Source organism: Dermochelys coriacea, chromosome 2 (genome assembly GCF_009764565.3).
Source record: "Dermochelys coriacea isolate rDerCor1 chromosome 2, rDerCor1.pri.v4, whole genome shotgun sequence".
Lineage (NCBI taxonomy): Eukaryota > Metazoa > Chordata > Testudines > Dermochelyidae > Dermochelys > Dermochelys coriacea.
In genome coordinates this window covers 82790595-82808095 of record NC_050069.1, presented here as the reverse complement: position 1 = coordinate 82808095, position 17501 = coordinate 82790595, and the positions used below count along the sequence as shown (strand labels likewise).

The 17501-nt window shown below is 38.5% G+C and overlaps 1 protein-coding gene across 3 annotated transcripts in view; it reads left to right on the top strand.

Annotated features, from left to right (window-relative positions):
* LAMA3 (laminin subunit alpha 3) overlaps nucleotides 1-17501 on the top strand; it is a 187375-nt gene that overhangs the window by 89847 nt on the left and 80027 nt on the right. For all 3 annotated transcript variants that reach the window (XM_043507984.1, XM_043507982.1, XM_038391479.2), the window contains exons 21-29: nucleotides 745-844; nucleotides 1504-1660; nucleotides 4909-5041; nucleotides 6384-6526; nucleotides 8290-8390; nucleotides 8502-8655; nucleotides 10277-10437; nucleotides 13061-13169; nucleotides 15481-15578. In XM_043507984.1, coding sequence (XP_043363919.1) covers nucleotides 745-844; nucleotides 1504-1660; nucleotides 4909-5041; nucleotides 6384-6526; nucleotides 8290-8390; nucleotides 8502-8655; nucleotides 10277-10437; nucleotides 13061-13169; nucleotides 15481-15578 — 1156 coding nt within the window. The remainder of the gene's footprint in view (nucleotides 1-744; nucleotides 845-1503; nucleotides 1661-4908; nucleotides 5042-6383; nucleotides 6527-8289; nucleotides 8391-8501; nucleotides 8656-10276; nucleotides 10438-13060; nucleotides 13170-15480; nucleotides 15579-17501) is intronic.

The window sequence follows — 17501 nt, the reverse complement described above, 5'->3', positions numbered from 1 at the left end:
TTCAGCTTTGCATTTTTTGACCTAGATATACTTTTAATTTGTGCCTGAAGTCTTGTTTGCTCTATCAAGTCCATAGTTTATCCAGTATTTTTTCAAAAATTATGTATATACAAGCATATGATTATATACTGTATATAATTTTTGTACTACAAATCAAAACATTGTGGTAGCTGTCCTTCAAAAATAAACTTTGTTTTATATTTTACATGCATTTGTTCTTTATTTTCTTAAAAAAATAAACTGCCACTGTATTCCCACTGCATGCTTATTTTAACCATCATTATAGAAATCCAGCCCATTGAATAGAAAAACTGAATGCTTATATTGGTAAACCTTAATCACAGCAAACAGTAAGTGTGGCTTGTATTTACTATTTAATATTTTGACCAGGAAAAGAACCCCTCATGAGAAACTAGAAATAACTGAAATATATTAACATTTGTTTGAAAATCTCACAAGGGAGTCTGAAGGGGGAAATTTGCATTGCCAGTTAATGGTGGTTTAATTAGAGCAGTGGTTCTCAACCTATTTACCATTATGGGCGGCATATGCAGCCCACAACATGTTATGTGGGCCGCATCCAATACTACCTGTACGGCCTTGAGGATGTCACGAGGGCTGCAGCTGTGTGCTGATTGGGCCACAGGTTGAGAAACACTGAATTAGAGGAAGTGAGGGGTACTTTCTGGTAATGTTTATTACATTTTCTGATGAAAAATGAGGCTTCTGTTCTATACCTGATAGGCTGCCAATGTGATGTCGGAGGATCTGTCAATCTTGTGTGCAGCGAGCCATCAGGTGCCTGCCAGTGCAGAAACCACATAGTGGGAATGACCTGTCAGAAGTAAGTCTTGCTGAGACCTTTAGGCTATGTCTACACATTTAGCTGGGGGTGCGATTCCCAGCTTGTATAGATGTATTTGTGCTAGTTCTACTTGAGTTAGCTTGCTAAAAATAGTAGTGTAGCCATGGTTGCACAGGCAGTGGCGAGCAGCAGGGTAGGTTAGCTGCCCTGAGCACAAACCCGCTTGGACCCCTTGGGAATGTACTTGGGACATCTAGCCCCTCCCACCACTTGCTACTGCCTGTGCTACCAAGGCTACACTACTGTTTATAGCGAGCTAGCTGAAGTAGATTTAGTGTATGTCTGCACAAGTTGGAAATCGCATCCCAGCTCCAAGTGCAGACATAACCACAGTTCATGCTTCAAAACAATCATTTAAAACTGCCCAGGATTCCTTTGTATTTTTTCACATGATTTGTTGATAAATTAGCTGGTAGGTTGGTCTCATTACTCACAAGTGGTGAGGTAACGCATGAATTTGTCAGATGACCCAAAACACAGTTACTTCCAAAATGATATTTGAGAGGCAGTCAGCGGTTGAAATTGTATTTTGTTGGTAACAGTACGACTGCTGACAGGGGAGATGTTACAATGTTTTTATATGGAGAAATTCAGAGAAAATAAATAGCTCCTCCATGTTTGTTTTTTCTTTATGAAAGGCCTGAAAAGAACTACTTTTTCCCTGATTTACACCATGTGAAGTTTGAGATCGAAGATGGTACTACTGCGAGTGGAAGAGGCATTTGGTTTGGTTATGACTCTCAGGAATTTCCTGGCTTTAGTTGGAGAGGATATGCACGGATGTCTTCCATACAAGTACGTTATTGATTAAAAGCTGCTGGATGAAAATGCAGCCATTGGGGCTTATGTCTCCTTAATATTGCTACCTGAATGTAAAGTCATGAAGGAGGTCAAAATAAAGTATGCCCTTGCTACTACAGTGGTTGAGAGACAGAAGCATACTTCAGTAGGCTTGACATATTTGCATTGTAAGAAACAGGCCTGTTGATTGTTGAATAAAGCAGCAGCATCCAATCAAGAATGTGACTGTGCATGAATATTACAATCTTGTGATTGTTTACAAGTTAGTTTATCATGAGCAGAGTCCAAGTGAGTAAATCAGAGAAAGAAAGTGTCCATCATCTGCTGTGTCTAGGGCAGGAATTAGAAGACTTGCACTGAATTCAGAGCAAAGGAACTAACAGTTATAAAACAGTAAATTTAAGCAATAAAGGCTAGTTGGTCACGGTCCTTGAATGTGTACCTCTGTTATTACATTGGTGCAAATTAGATTTACAGTTCTTAGAAAAATTTATGTCCAACTTCGGTAGGGTATCTGAGGACCAATTGGGCAACCATAAACTGAAGGGTAAGTACATAACCATTGGGCAAGCCATTATTTTCATTTTCCTCTTCATTAGTCACTCTTTGTTCATTTTTTTTTTGCACTCTGGGGCTCTTTTTGTTAACTTTCTGAAATCACCCACATTCACAAAAGCTACTCTTTGAAGATCTGATTTCTTAACTTCCACTCTACACCGTCCTGCTTTTGTTTCATATCTTCTTGACATTTTATGAAGAAGGTAGTGGAATTGGCAGGGATGGTGTCCCTAGCCTCTGTTTGCCAGAAGCTGGAAATGGGTGACAAGGTATGGATCACTTGATGATTATCGGTTCTGTTCATTCCCTCTGGGGCACCTGGCATTGTCCACTGTCGGAAAACAGGATACTGGGCTAGATGGACCTTTGGTCTGACCCAGTATGGCTATTCTTACGAATAATTTAGACCCTGATCCTGTAAATACACATGTGCATAACTTTACTTGCATGAGTAAAGCTATACATTTATGCAACTATTTGTAGGATCTGAGCCTTAGATAGTTGTATCCTTGTAGGACAGCTGAATTACCTACACACTCTTATATCAAAGGGCATTCTGGATTTTGACATAGCTTACCCATGTCTTGCAGGGAAATGAAACAGTTATCCCAAAATTTCTTTGGGGCTGACACATTGTTACATGATATAATAATGCTACAACTTTTGTTTAAGAAGACAATCTAAAAGCTTGCAATGTTGTCATTCAGGTGAAATAATTAGTCAGTATGTGTCCTTAGCAGGAGCTGCGAGCGCACTGTCATGCCACTAATGTGTTTTAATATACTTCAGTGTGACATCCAAATTTTAAAATGTTGGCCTAAGCAACTTACCCAAGTCTGTGCCAGACCTTGGTCTAGCACCCCCCACCCACACTTTACCTTAAACACAAGACTGTCCACCCTTCCCCACATGTATCTTCCTTCTGTCTCTTCACTCTTGCTTTCCTGTCTACGCTCTCAAACCTTCCCATCATGTCTCAAACACTATTCTGTCAGTAAAGCTTTGGGCTTCTTTTCCATCTGCCTTTTCTCTGTCAAATATATATTCTTTAGATATTTCCTCTTCTGCTTCTCTCCCAGCCTCAGTGCTCTGAATTATCACTCTCCTCCCTTCAAAAATAGTTGTAAAAGCTTCTCCTATTTTTCCATATTTTCTGTTGAACTTCCCTTTCTGCTCTCCTATTTCCTTCTGCCCTCTATTATACTTGTATACGTGCCCTCTATAGCTCTCCCATTTCTAGATTCCCTTCTGCTCTCCAGCTTTCCTTTTTATTTTAATAAAGGGGAGGGCTATATACAAATACTCTTGTTCTCTAATGATGACCAATAAGCACATGCTCGAAAAATGGCGTGTAAGGCCTGTCCTGGTGGCATTAGCCATTAGCTACCTTTCAGAGATTAGAGAAGGTGAGGTCTTAGAAGGGGCAAACCTATGGGTGATCTTTGTTCTGGAAGGTAGGGGAAGTGGAATGTGTGTGTGCTTGAAAGGGAGAACAGATCAAGAAGGTGGTGGTAATATAAGGGAACAGTCCCCTGGGCATGTTGAAAAGAGGGAGAGAGAGGGTTAGGAGGTGTGAACCATGAAGAGAGGAAGCATAAGGTAGAATGGAGGAACAAGGCAAGGGGAACCCTTGAGGTCATGCTAAGTCTGTTCATTTGCTATTCCACCACCAATCACTGAACCACTCTGCCTGTCTGCATAAGTCTCCCACTCTGCTGCTACTGCTGTGCAAGCTTTACGTGGATAATGTGCCGTGTGAATTGTCTTCTGGGGGCAGCAGTGCCAGTCAGTGGCTGAGAAGAGGCACTTGGTTCCAGAAATGTCAGTTCATCTGAAGGGCAAAAATATAACCAGAACCACCATGAATGTAACGGGCTAGGAGGTTTGCTGGGGATCAGAAGAAAGTGCAATGACATTCAGAGAATTCTGTGTGCTTTTAGAATTTTGTGTAGAATCCAGGACTTGGATGGGTAATTCTGGGTTATTATCCTGAAATCCAGGAATACAGGCAACCCTTATTACAATACGTCTGCTTTAAGGCATTGTGTGAGCAATTGCAGGATTCCAACAAAGCACTGTCCACCATTCACAGCCTAGTGTCAACATGCACCTTTAATTCTGCTTTTCCAAGACTAGCTGGGTAAGACACTATTCAATATCAGTGTTTTACCTCAGCAGAGTGTTTCGTTCTATATTCTTTTGTATGCTACCATAACTTTTCTTTCCTGTTACGGAGTTCGTCCTCACTAAATGGTTTCTATAACTTTTCTCTCTTTGGGTGGTAGTGTGTTAAATAATTTACTTTCCTTTCTTCCTTTTTTTTCTCCTTCTTTTTATTTTTCCCAGCCAGAGGTGGTTGTGCCTGTCACTGTGACTTCCTCTAAGCTCTTCCACCTAGTACTCCGCTATGTCAGCCTGGTTTCAAAGAGCACTAAAGGGAGGATCTCAGTTGCTGAGGGGAAACATTTTGACACTAATTATACTTGTAAGTGAATTAATTTTCTTGTTAGGCTTACCTGTCTTCACCCATCATATACCAGAATCGCTGTTTCTGTACATATTTGTCTGTATATGTGCGTGTGTTTATTTTCTCTAGAAATTTAGCATTTTGCTTGCATGGCTTCTAACTGTTTATCTATTCGGCACTTTATGGCTGTTTGTGTTTGTTAACTTCCATTTTACAGAATGAAGTGAGGATAATTCTGAATGTGGAAAAATCAAACCTCTACTTATTTCATATTATCTTGAGATATATTAACCCTGGAATTGAAATGGTATCTGGCCGCATAACTGCTTACCAATCTCGGTCTGAAACAGGTAGGTAAAACGTAATGGCAGAAGAGGGCAGATGACTTAGTGTTAGATCAGAGAAGCATTTTCATACTTTCAGCAAAGTTCAACTAATAATGTAATTTTAAATGTATTGTTTTTAACAACTTCGAGTGCTATGTGTTTTTCTAGTGTACTTTGCTGTGACTAACGCTGCCTGTGTTTGCATGATGCCTATTGATTTCATTATTAATATTTTGTTTAGATGTCTAGTTTACCAAATTTAATATTTTCAGTACTGACATAGGTGGTTCATACTGACAGTTAGGTGACGTTTTCAGCAAGTTTAACAGGACTCAGTTATTTTTTGATGTTACAAATAATATTTGTATTCAAAAGCTGCTTGGCTCCTGTCTTCACGGAGTGACTAATATTTAACAATGGGTCCTGTTATCCACAAATGTTGGGTCTGGTTACAGATGTCAACAGAATTTGGAGTGGTTGTTTTGGTTCACACCATTATGGAGATAACGATTCCGGATCCTCTCTGTGTGGGAGGGGTAGAGGCTAATTTTAGCGCCATAGGTGAGCCCGCATCTGTAGACCCAGGCTCTGATACTCACTGCCGCAGAGGTTGTTTTTGCCAGGCTGCTGTACTCTTAGAGACTCTGTGTGGCGACACAGCAGCACAGGTTATGTTAATTGGTCAGAGAGATGAGAGCCAAAAGGAAATACAAAGGGTCCTGTCTGTGATCAGTGGTTTCAATAAAGAATGCTCTTTAGAGTCATTGCAGTTGACTCCCATTTCTTCTCTTCCATGAGGGACACTGCAGCTATGGTATTTCTGTATTTTAACTCTGTACAAAGGAACAGAAGTCCTCTTATGTTACAATTAGTAACTACAATTGTAGACGCTTATCAGAACCTCTTGAGTTTGCAGAATTTGGCTGGAAATCACATGAGAACAGGCTATCTCCTAAAATTTCCATTACCTGCTTCTTTGGGTCAGCTGAAAATTCCACAATGTTGATTCTTTGTTGTCTTTATTAAAGCAGTGCGAGACAGATGGAACAAAAAATAAGGAAAAAGGAAGGAAATGTTTCAGAACTTTCCCAAGCTGTGGCAAAAGTTCAGGGGGAAATAGAGGTGTTTCCTATTTTTCTAAATCACTTCACTTGAGCCTAGTGAGAATGAAGAGGACAATAATCACATAGATCTATGGCTCACTATGTACATTATGTGGTGGGTTCCTAACGCAAGCTGAAAGATCAGTGTTGATCAGTTGTTCTCAGTCTGATTTTAGTGAATGAAAGCATTGGTCTTATGACTTGAGAAAATTGAGTCATTTGACATAATCCAATATTATTATTAATTTATTTTTTGCTGTTAGGGGCTACTCAGAGCAAAGACATTGTCTTCCCACCCAGTAAGAAGCCGGCTTTTGTCACTGTCCCAGGAAATGGCTTTGCAGATCCATTCTCACTTATTCCAGGAACATGGATTGTCAATATTATGGCAGAGGGAGTCCTCCTGGTAAGAAAATGACTGAGAAAAAATGTTTTAAGTTTTTGAGAGTAGAATTTATTTGGGAGCGTTTGAGAGAGAATGAAAGGATCACCTCAGAGTTAGGTGCCAGGAAGATCCCTGTAAAGGACATGAAACTCAATACTACAGGAGAGCACAGTGTCATTCTGGAATAAAAAATTGTGAAATTTTACAATTCTGCATTTCACTTCTTTTTCTCTTATTTGAATTTCACCTGCCCTTGTTTTGTATGTATAAGACTTTTATATATATTTAGACTGTGCCTCTCTAATGGATATACTTTTAAAAAAAAATTCACGGGTGTTTATACAAAGCTGTAATCATCACGTTTTGGCCCTATCCAGATGTCTTATCCAAAATCTGTGTCAGTTATAATTTGAAACTCTTTCCATAGAGTTAGAGCCCATTCTGAAGAAGCCCACAAGAGTCACTTCACTCATGAGAGCAATCCAAGCTTTCCTGTGTTTGATGGATCAACCCCTTAATTATTGATGAAGATCCTATGAAAGGGAATTCTCTCAGAGAAAATATGAGGAACTCCTCCTTTAATAAGTTGTTTTCTAAATGCTGCAACCTCCTTCTACTGCCTACAAAATTGGCAAACTATCCATCATAAAGATTCAGAAGTTAGTGCAAAGTATAACACAGGCAAAATGTTTCAAGTGATCACTTATGAAACACCCAAACTATGTATGTATTTTTAAACATTTTTTGCATGAATCAGAAATGAATACCTTCAATCATCAAGTCCATGACTATACTAAAATATATGGAATAGACTACATAATGTCTAGAATACTATTAAACTTTGTTTCTTATCTATAATGGCAATATTTATTAGGTTTTGTTGTCTGTTCTGTCCATCATTTTGAAAGGGGACTTGCTGATTGTCCTAACAAATCATATTATTTATTTATTATAGTAAAACTTCAATAAATAAAAATTTAAAATCAAATAAACATCAGTATATAGATTGAAATTGATAGATCAGTAGAGCCAGAGTTTTAAAATGTGCCTTCTTTTTATGTCTGTTTGACTTCACTTAATTCACTGAATTTGTATGCATAATCAATTTGGTGCGCGTAGGAGAACCCTATTTGCATATGTTAGACAAGCACAAGTGTTTTTGTGCATGTAAATTCAACATCTTGCATACACAGGTGAATAGTGTGCAGAAACAATTGTGTACATAAAGTAGAGTTTATGTAACCCATGCTTAAACCATGTGGCACTCTGTCCTCCTCTAGAGGTTTGATTGCACAGAAATTTGAGAGTCAGCTGCAGCCGTGAGCTGAGAAACCTGGGTCTCTTAGCTCAGTGGCTCTCATCCCTTTCCAGACTACTGTTCCGCTTTTAGGAGTCTGATTTGTCTTGCGTACCCCCAGATGACACCTTACTTAAAAACTACTTGCTTACAAAATCAGACATAAAAATACAAAAGTGTCACAGCACACTATTACTTAAAAATTGTTTACTTTCTCATTTTCACCATATAATTATAAATTAAATCAGTTGGAATATACACATTGTACTTAAATTTTAGTGCATCGTATATAGAGCAGTATAAACAAGTCGTATGAAATTTTAATTTGTACTGACTTTGCTAGTTTGTTTTATGTAGACTGTTATAAAACTAGGCAAATATCCTGATGAGTTGATGTACTCCCTGGAAGACCTTTGCATACGTTTTAGAGATGTACATTTTATAATTTTCTGTGTGCTCTTGTATGAATCACTTTCTTTGTTTTTAGGATTACATGGTGCTGTTACCTAGTGATTACTATGAAGCGCCCATCTTACAATTACAAGTTACAGAGCCTTGCACCTATTCAGGACGTGCTACGACAGATAAGTTAGTATATACACTTTATAATAAGCTGATTACCCTGGACTACTTTAATGATTTTCCTTTAATGTTGTAATTGGTAATTATGATATCACCGTGTTTTGCTTCGTTTTAAAGCTGCTTGCTTTATCAGCATTTACCACTAGCCAGATTTTCCTGTGTCCTCGGTTCAGAGGCGACACATTTCTTGCTTGGTGGAGAGTACAGAAAAATAGCTGTCCGACAGCCAACCCCAGAGCACCCAGTGATGTCACACATCAGTGGAAGAGAGGTGAGATTCCTGTATACATACTAACAGATACTAATTATAGTCATATTTGTATTGCCAATTGTAAATTAGCTAATTGTAAATTTGTTGGGATCAATTTCTCTGCAAATTCATAGCAAGTCCATTAGCCTCCATGAAGTTACTTGGGATTTATAGAAGTGTAATTTAGGGTATGTCTACACTGGCCTGCAGTTTGGACTAAAGGGACTACATTACTGTGAGCTAGGGACCTTTAAGTTTGCACCCGCAGCATCCATCTGGGGGAATTACAGCACTGCACTTTTGTGCACACTACCTATTCATGCTCCATTAGTCCAAACTGCAGGCCAGTGTGGACATGCCTGAAGATCAGAATCTGGTTCATCGACTAATATCACACATGGCTGCAATAAATATACAACTGTGATGTAAGTGAATGTTTTAGTCTATCAAAGGTCAAAAGGTTTTGTAAAGAATCCTTCACAGAAATCCCTCAGCTAATTCATGTACTGTCAAACTGTATGTTTTAGAAACAAATTGTATCATTTAGCAGAAACAATAACATACAAAAGTAATGTAAAATTTAGCATTTTGTGATTTCTTAGATATATATATATGTACATCTGTGTACATTTGTTTTATTAATGGTTGCATTTTTTTAAAAAAAACAAAGAAGCAGAACAATTATGCCAGAGTATATCCATTAAAACAGGGTCTCATGCATTATCATATAAGATTTTGTAGTAGTACATTATTGAAAAAATATAACACTAACCTATATGATCTAATTATGTACATGGGAACAACACATAAAGATAATGACTCCTTTTGTCTCCTGTTAATATCCCCTGGCACAGCTCATTCTTGAAAATCTGTATTGAAACAGGAACAGTCAAATACCAAAAGCCCTGATCCTTCTAACACTTATACATGCTCCTAGCTTTAGCCATGTGAGTACTCCTATTGAAATCAAAGTGACTAATCAAATAAACAGATTCATATACATACTTAAGTGTTCACAGGATCAGGGCCTAAAGGAATACTGATGAAAATGCTTACGTTCAGAAGAATTATACTGAATTCAGCCACAATAAAAGGTGTAGCTGTATAGCACTTTTCATGCCAGTATCTCAATAAATAGAAATTTTAAAATTTTTCAAGTAGTTTGCTTAGGACTCCAAGGAAAACTTCATGCTTCAGAAAGTGCTGTTGATTATTTATTAGATAACAACCTTCTTCTCAGCCCAGCATTTTGTAAGGAGAACTGCAGGCTTTATCTTTCAGTTGAGACATAAAAACAGTATTGACCTGGCATTAAAAATTCCATGTGGAGAGAAATGATGATAGCCCCATGTCCTGGCAAAATTTGGAAAAATACATTCTACCTATAAAAATTCTTTCTCCTGTTATGTCTACTGGATAGAGTAAGATTCTTCTGTCCAAAACTGTCATATAATATTCCTGGCACTAATAGAAGGGCAGGTGTTTCCAGAGATGGCTGCATTTTGGTGGCAGGCATAGTAATCTCTGTATACCACAGTTTTATTTCTGAAAAGCAGCTTAATGTTTGTGAAAAGTAATATATAAATTGAGTGATTTTTTTCCCAGTGATGTTAAGCTTATTTTCTTGTTGAATCTCCAATAGGTTGATTTACAACTGAGACTGAACATTCCCCAAGTCAGTCGCTATGTGGTAGTTCTTGAATATGCTAATGAAGATGATCAATTATACACTGCTGAAGTGATAGTGAACAGTCCTGGGCCTGTCCTGAAGGCCAGAGTGAACATATACAGCTGTAAATACAGGTAGGGATTTCAGAAATAATTATAGAATGGTTAAATTATCAGGTGGAATGGAATTTTATACTTTTTAATCAAAGATTTCTTTGTAATACATGTAAATTGTGGAGTCTAGTTTGTTTTATTTTCTAGGGTTTTTAAGTTATTATCTGATCTGTACATTTGAATTGTACAGTTTATATTCCTTCTCTTTATCTAGGTTTTTATACCATGCTCCATACCGTGGCATATGTGCACTTAATATTACTATTACTTCAGCTAACTGGGCACTGTATCTTCACATAAAATGTTGCATCTTGAAATTTAGTTATAAATCTTTATGAATTATTAAGCACAGAGTCCCATGAGCTACACATCCTTCATATATGCATCATCTCTCCATGTGAAATGAAGGCTGCACTGCCCCTGTAGAACTTATCAGGAAAAGTTAATACAGCCAATACAGATTCTAGGCCAATATGTACAGCCAACAGACTGTAAAGGAATGGCTGCCTTTTGAATTAAGAGTGATGAGGTAGCATTTTGTTGTCTATAGGTACAAGGCTGCCAGGTGGTGGTGTGTAAGTGTTGGTCACCCAGAGCCCTGCAGATTCAAGTTCTATTTCTCTGGGTCCTTAGATCTAGCTCGAGGAGAGCTAGTGCATGTCTGTCTATATAGCTGGGAAGCACCCTTTCAGCTGCTGTGTAGCTGTACTTATAGATGTAACCCCTAATGCTCGTCTTAATAAATTGTAGCATACCTAGTTACAGGCAATAGGGGCTTGATGGTGCCATAGTCCTATGTAAAGGCTTCCCCCTCCTTCTCTATCCCCTTGGCTCCCCTGAGAAGCCTTCTGCATAGGAGTAGGACCCTCATAGAGTGTAGCTCCAAGTACAGGAGTATGGGAGGAACTGTGTACCTGATAATGTCCCCTCCCCCTAGAAACTTTGGCTCCACCCCACTCCAAACTACTGGCCAGCAGAGCTGTGTGAGCATACAGGAGGGGGAATATGCTACATTCCAAAAAGTGGTGTATTACATTTCTCCCCATCCCTCAGCAAGGCAGGAACCCTGCACTCCTCCTGTGGTGGCACAGCTCCACATCAACCCTACACAAGGCTGATCTGAAAGCTTTCAGTAGGACTCTGTGTGTGAGCGGTACTCACCAAAGCCTAGCCCTGTTGATGTTAATCAGTAGGGGTCCAATTCCACTACACTTGCTCCTGTTGAGTAGCACCTTACTGTACAAACCACCCCATTAAAATCAAGGATCACCCTAGCCTTTGTGCGCGTGTTCACAGTTGTTCTATGCTGTATGCTGTGTGTGGCAGTAGAATGCAGCAGCTTTCTTAACTACTGAAGAATGTTGGCTCCTGAAAGAGTGTTTACTAAGCACATTGTTACCCGCAAGGCCCTTCATTTTCATTTTTTATTCTGTTTAAAATTTCCTGGGAATTTATTAATGTTTATTACAAAAATTAAAAAAAAGGTGAAAATTGGTGCAAAAAAACTGACTTCATGGTTTTCTGAGTACATGTCAGGGGTAATATTGGGGTACAGGAGGATAGAAAAAAAGCCACAAATGAAGAAAAGTAAGAGTACTTCTTCCCTGGCTTCCCACTCCAGAAAGAGAGATGGCAGCTTGGTAACCTGGATGGACCTCAGCGGGATCCTGGCTCCCTGCTCTGGAATCAGAAATGGTGGGTTGGTAACCTGAGCAGACCCCAGGTGAACCCCCAGACCTAGCTCCCCGCTTCAGAAGGAGAGATGGTGGCTCAGTAACCTGGTGGTTTAGGTAACGGAGCCACCATCTCTCCGGAGCAGGCCCACAGCAGGCCTGAAAGCCGAAGAGGTGGAGAAGGAGAAGGTGTCATCTCCTCATGCTGCTGCCTCTATCTCATCCACTTCTGGGCCTGCTTCGGAAGGTGGGAAGTCGGAGCAGTTACCTAAGCTGTCCAGGTCACCAAGACACCATGTCTCCTTCTGGAGCCGGAAGCTGGGTCCCGGGAGTTCTGGTACTTCTTTTTTTAGGACTCAAGCACTAATGTATACATATGCCTTGTTTGTATCTTCCACTACATTGCCTTGCTTTAACAGACACCCTTGTATTTACATTTAGACTAACTGATTATTAACGTAACCATATCTATCTAATGTAATGTATCAGATTTTCTTACCATAAAGAGTATTTTCATGTAGATGAGTTGTCCAAAATTATGGTGAAATTCATTAAAAAACAAATAATAGCTTTTGTAAAACCCAGAGAATTATTCAGTAAAAAAACAGCATAAAATGAAAGGCCTTGCTTATCTAGCATGTTACAGAGCACTAAAGCTGCTAAAAATGACTAATGTTTGCTGCCCATTTCAAAGGCTGCATACGTGATGATTCAAGTGGAGACTTGAACTAAAATCTGGGCTTGGGGCTATGGATAGAATATGCCAAAATGGAAGCACTGCTTTACACATGACTTCTCTTGCTCCTCCCCTTTACTTGGTCTATCTGTTGAGATGCTGCATTTTCATCAGTGACTGAGGGTATTCATTGTCCATTATCCAGGAGAAAAAATAAACATGTTGGCACTAGCATGTGCAATACAAAATATGGTACTGGCAGGAGACTAATTTTTAATTCTACTTTCTGCTGCAGCTTCCTTTGTCGCAGTGTTGTGGTTGATAATATGAATCGCATTGCAGTCTATGACCTTTTAGCTGATGCAAAGTTACATCTTAAGGCATCAGTGATAAATTTTCTTCTGGTAAGTTTCTTCTTATAATACTTTTCCCAGGTAATAAAGAGAGACTCTTTTCTCCTTTTTTTTATATGCTTTGTGATGATTTTTTAAATGGTGTATTTTAAGTGCTTGAGGATGGTGATTAGGATTCAGTTTGAGGATTGCTAGGATTCATACAAGCTCAATTTCAAAGTGTTAAAAAAATTCTCCTTTCTTGGCAAAGGTATCACCAACATACTTCTGCTTTATTTTATTTCCCTACATTTCTCCTGTATGTACAATTAAAGGAAGTATCATCTAGGAACTTTCATACTTTATCAATGGGCATATTTTTTTCTCCTTACCTTTTAATTTTTTTACTTCTGAAATTCTTCATGGGAATTTTCCAGCTCTCCCTCAGAGTTTCAGGTTATGCAGGCTTTCATTTTTGAAACACAAGTGGCTTTAAAAAAAAATTATTTGAAAACCTTTGCTGCCATCTTTTGGTCACATGAATAATTTTTCTTTCCTGGGCTGACTTTTCTTCCAAGTTGTTTCCTGTGTTTCTCATTTTAGAGACACAGGGCCAGATTCTGTTCAGTGTAAATCCAGAGCAGATCCATGGATATGTCCAAGGAATGATAATAGAATCTAACCTAAGATTGTTATTTACAACATAGGATGCCAGTTGCTTTATATCCTCTTGTTGCAAGGCATTGTTCAGTGTAACCAAATACTGTCTGAAATCTCTGTTAGCTCTCAATAGTGTCGACAAGATTCATATCCTAAAGATGTGGAATACCACCACCACCTGTTGGGCTGACTTAGATCAGAGGCTTTTTATCTATTTTATTTTTAATTCTATGCAAAAAAAACTATACTACTTGCCCTATGTTTCTGAATACTTTCTTCAGCTGCAGAAAATGTGGTTTCCCAGTGCTCAAAGTAAAGACAAAAATGTATTAGTGCTTATGGGTGGGGATGAGGAGGACACTCCTGACTGCCAGTACCATGCAGTGAATGCCCCAGCAGCTTAGGAGTTAAAGATTCAGGCAGGTCAGATATACCAAGGATTGAGATTCGAGAAGCAACACACAATTTTGGAGCACAGGGGGCTGGTCCAAATAGCAAAGGCAAACAGGCTTCTTGCAGTCAGAGTTCAATAAATAAAAAACCCAAGGGCTTCTTGTAGCCTGTTTCCTTTTGTTTCACAGTGAGTCAAATGAGCTGTCCAAATCGAGACAGTGATTAATTGTCAACAGTTCTCTTTATTAGCCCCTCCTAAAGGTGTTATTCACTGCAGTTGAGCCTAGCCCCATTCCACCACTGTCTGGGTTCCAATGATTCCTTACTCTGAGGACAGGCATCTTCAATTGACTCTGAATATAGAAAGAAATTTTAACTCTCTATCTTCCAGAGTCTGTATTTCCCATTCACAAATGCTAAAACATAGGCTGTGCTGTCCCAATATTTCTACAGTAGGCTGCTGCTGGCTTCTTTGCTGCTCATTTGGCATTTTTTGCTTCCTTTTTAAGTAGTTCATGCACAAATACATTTTTTTTTCACTTTCATTTTTATCAGTTTTCTTATGGGAGAAATTAAGTAAGGTTGCTCTACGGTATGCCTGGAGACTAACTCTGAACACAGCAAGAAAAGAAGTACTTGTGGCACCTTAGAGACTAACAGATTTATTTGAGCATAAGCTTTCATGAGCTACAGCTCACTTCATCGGAGATATCTCCCCACTGTATTTTCCACTGAATGCATCCGATGAAGTGAGCTGTAGCTCACGAAAGCTTATGCTCAAATAAATTTGTTAGTCTCTAAGGTGCCACAAGTACTCCTTTTCTTTTTGCGAATACAAACTAACACGGCTGTTCGTCTGAAATCTGAACACAGTGTGTGAAATCCTAGGCCCACTGATAATGAGTTTTGCTATTGACTTCATTTTAGCAGCCGCTTCTCCCTTTTCACTGGGGCCAGGATTTCACCCAGTGTCCAAAAAGTCATAGGACAGCAAATGGGGGAGTTATGGCCTTTCCTTCCAAACTTGTGCGGTGTGCTTTCTGGACATAGCTGAAGAACTGCCTATCTTAGATACTACAGTAATGGGGACTATGTAAATACCAAAGCACTTTGCTATTTTAAAAAAATGCATTTATCTTCACAACACTCCTGTGAGGTAGGGAAGTTCTGTGACGGCAGAGGCTTGAACCTGGGTCTCCTAGTGTTATAGCTAGTGCCCTAACTACTGGATCATCTTTCCTCTTTGGGTCTGGCCCCTTTATTTGCAGCTGACTAAAAAGATCACAGTGTTAACTGAGCATTGTACATGGTAATTATGTGTGTTTTGCAGCACAAAATTTGCATTGTATCAGCTGAAGAATTTTCTCTAGAATATGTGGATCCTAAAGTACACTGCATAGCCACTTTTGGGAGCTTTCTTAATCAAAGGTAATTTGCATGCTTCCTTCTTTTTTTATGAAAGAGTCCTTGAAAAGGCAGACATATGCATTGAGTGGTATTTTAATGTCTTTATGACTGAAACTTTGTTCTGTGACTCAGAGATGATTGTAGGCCAAGATATTACAGAGTAATATTTTATAAAAAGTTTATGTTAATCTAGACAGTCTTTGTCTAGGATTTAGTTAATACACTCAGTAGCAGATTCCTAGCCTGTCTGAACTACTTTGGGAGAAATGTGATTATATAAAGTGCAGTATCCTCGACATCCAAGATGTAGAAATACATTGTTTCTACCTAGGCAAGTCATGGAATGTTCTTAAATGACCATTATTCTGATATGAGTTTCATTCTGAACTTTTCTTCACCACTTCATTTCTGCTAGGATTTTAGCAGCTGCTTCCCATGAACTTAGATATTAATGTTGTATGCCATTTCAAGACTTCTTTACACTCAGGTCTTTTTCTACTATGTTGACAAATGTAAAGGGGGCTTAAAGTGAGTGTAACTGTAATTTACAAGTCTTCAGAAGGTAGAAAGAATTGTTGACTAAATCTAATAATTCTCAAGATAGTATCTGCTAAAATAATATTTGAATTGAAGTGGAAGGGAGAAAAATCAGAATGGTAATCAGAATGAAGAGGTTTTAAGATCCAATACGTCATCTTTCTTGGCTTCCACATGGTGCACAGCGTTTCATTTTCAGCCCCTGCTTATCCTAAAAAAATCAGTCCTTTAGAGCTGGGACTAGTTCCTGAGAACTGAATATAGGAAATCCTGGACCTCACAGCAATGTAGTTTTGAAACCCTTGAATCTGAATAAAAGGAGGATTTCAGGTTGGTTGAAAAAATAAAATTAAATAACTATGAAGATATGATGAATTTTTGGTTTTGTGGAAAGACATTGTTTTTATGTTTTCATATTTGCTTTAGTTCCAGCATAAATAATTTATGTTACAGTTTTGTTCTGTTGTTAAATATATTATTAGCTGGCTTCATATTTAATTTTGTAAATGGGTTTAATGTTCATGAAATTGAAAGATTAACGGCATTGGCTCCGTTTAGTTATTTGATGAGCAGATGCCTTATGAGATTTCCCACACAGGGCTGGCAAATGCACCTCAGTTCTGGACTGGAAACAAATCTGCTATTCCAGTTCTGTGCCTCTCTTGAGCAGAGATTGATGATTACCTCATGCTTATAAGAAGTGAATAAATATCCATGAGTGACTAGAATGAAATTACCAATTAGAATTTCACTTGAAGCCTTAAAAAAGATTTCTTTCAATCCAGATGGTCAGAAGTAAATGCACTTGGAAATGGATAGTTAAACATTTTGGGTTGTCTATAGAGTCCCTTTTAGGGAGATATGTTTAGGGAGCCTTCTTAGGCTCTAATCTTGCAAATACTTGCACATGTGTGTAACTTTTAAGTATGTGAATAATCCCACTGACTTCAGTGGAGTTACTCACATGTTTAAAGTTGAGCGTGTATGCAAGTATTTTTAGGATCAGGATATTTGCTAGTAGTTTAGATTCTTTAATTTGTAACTAACCTGACCCACTAAAATTTACGTACGTGTTCGGACACCATTGGTTGTATTTTTGCATCTTGTTTAACGAACATTTAACAGGTAAGCTGTTTATGATACAGAAGTTTTGAGTAAATTTAGTTACACTTCCATTCAGTGATTTAAATCCATACATCTTCATTTTGCTTAATTGATATTAACTATGTAGAATGCAAAACAGTGACATTAGTTATTAATGTGTTTTTAAGTGTATTCATTCTAATGTATTATTCAGGGGTGCCAACCTGTGGCTCCAGAGCCACATGCAGCTCTTCAGAAGTTAATATGCAGCTCCTTGTATAGACACCGACTCCGGGGCTGGAGCTATAGGTACCAACTTTCCAA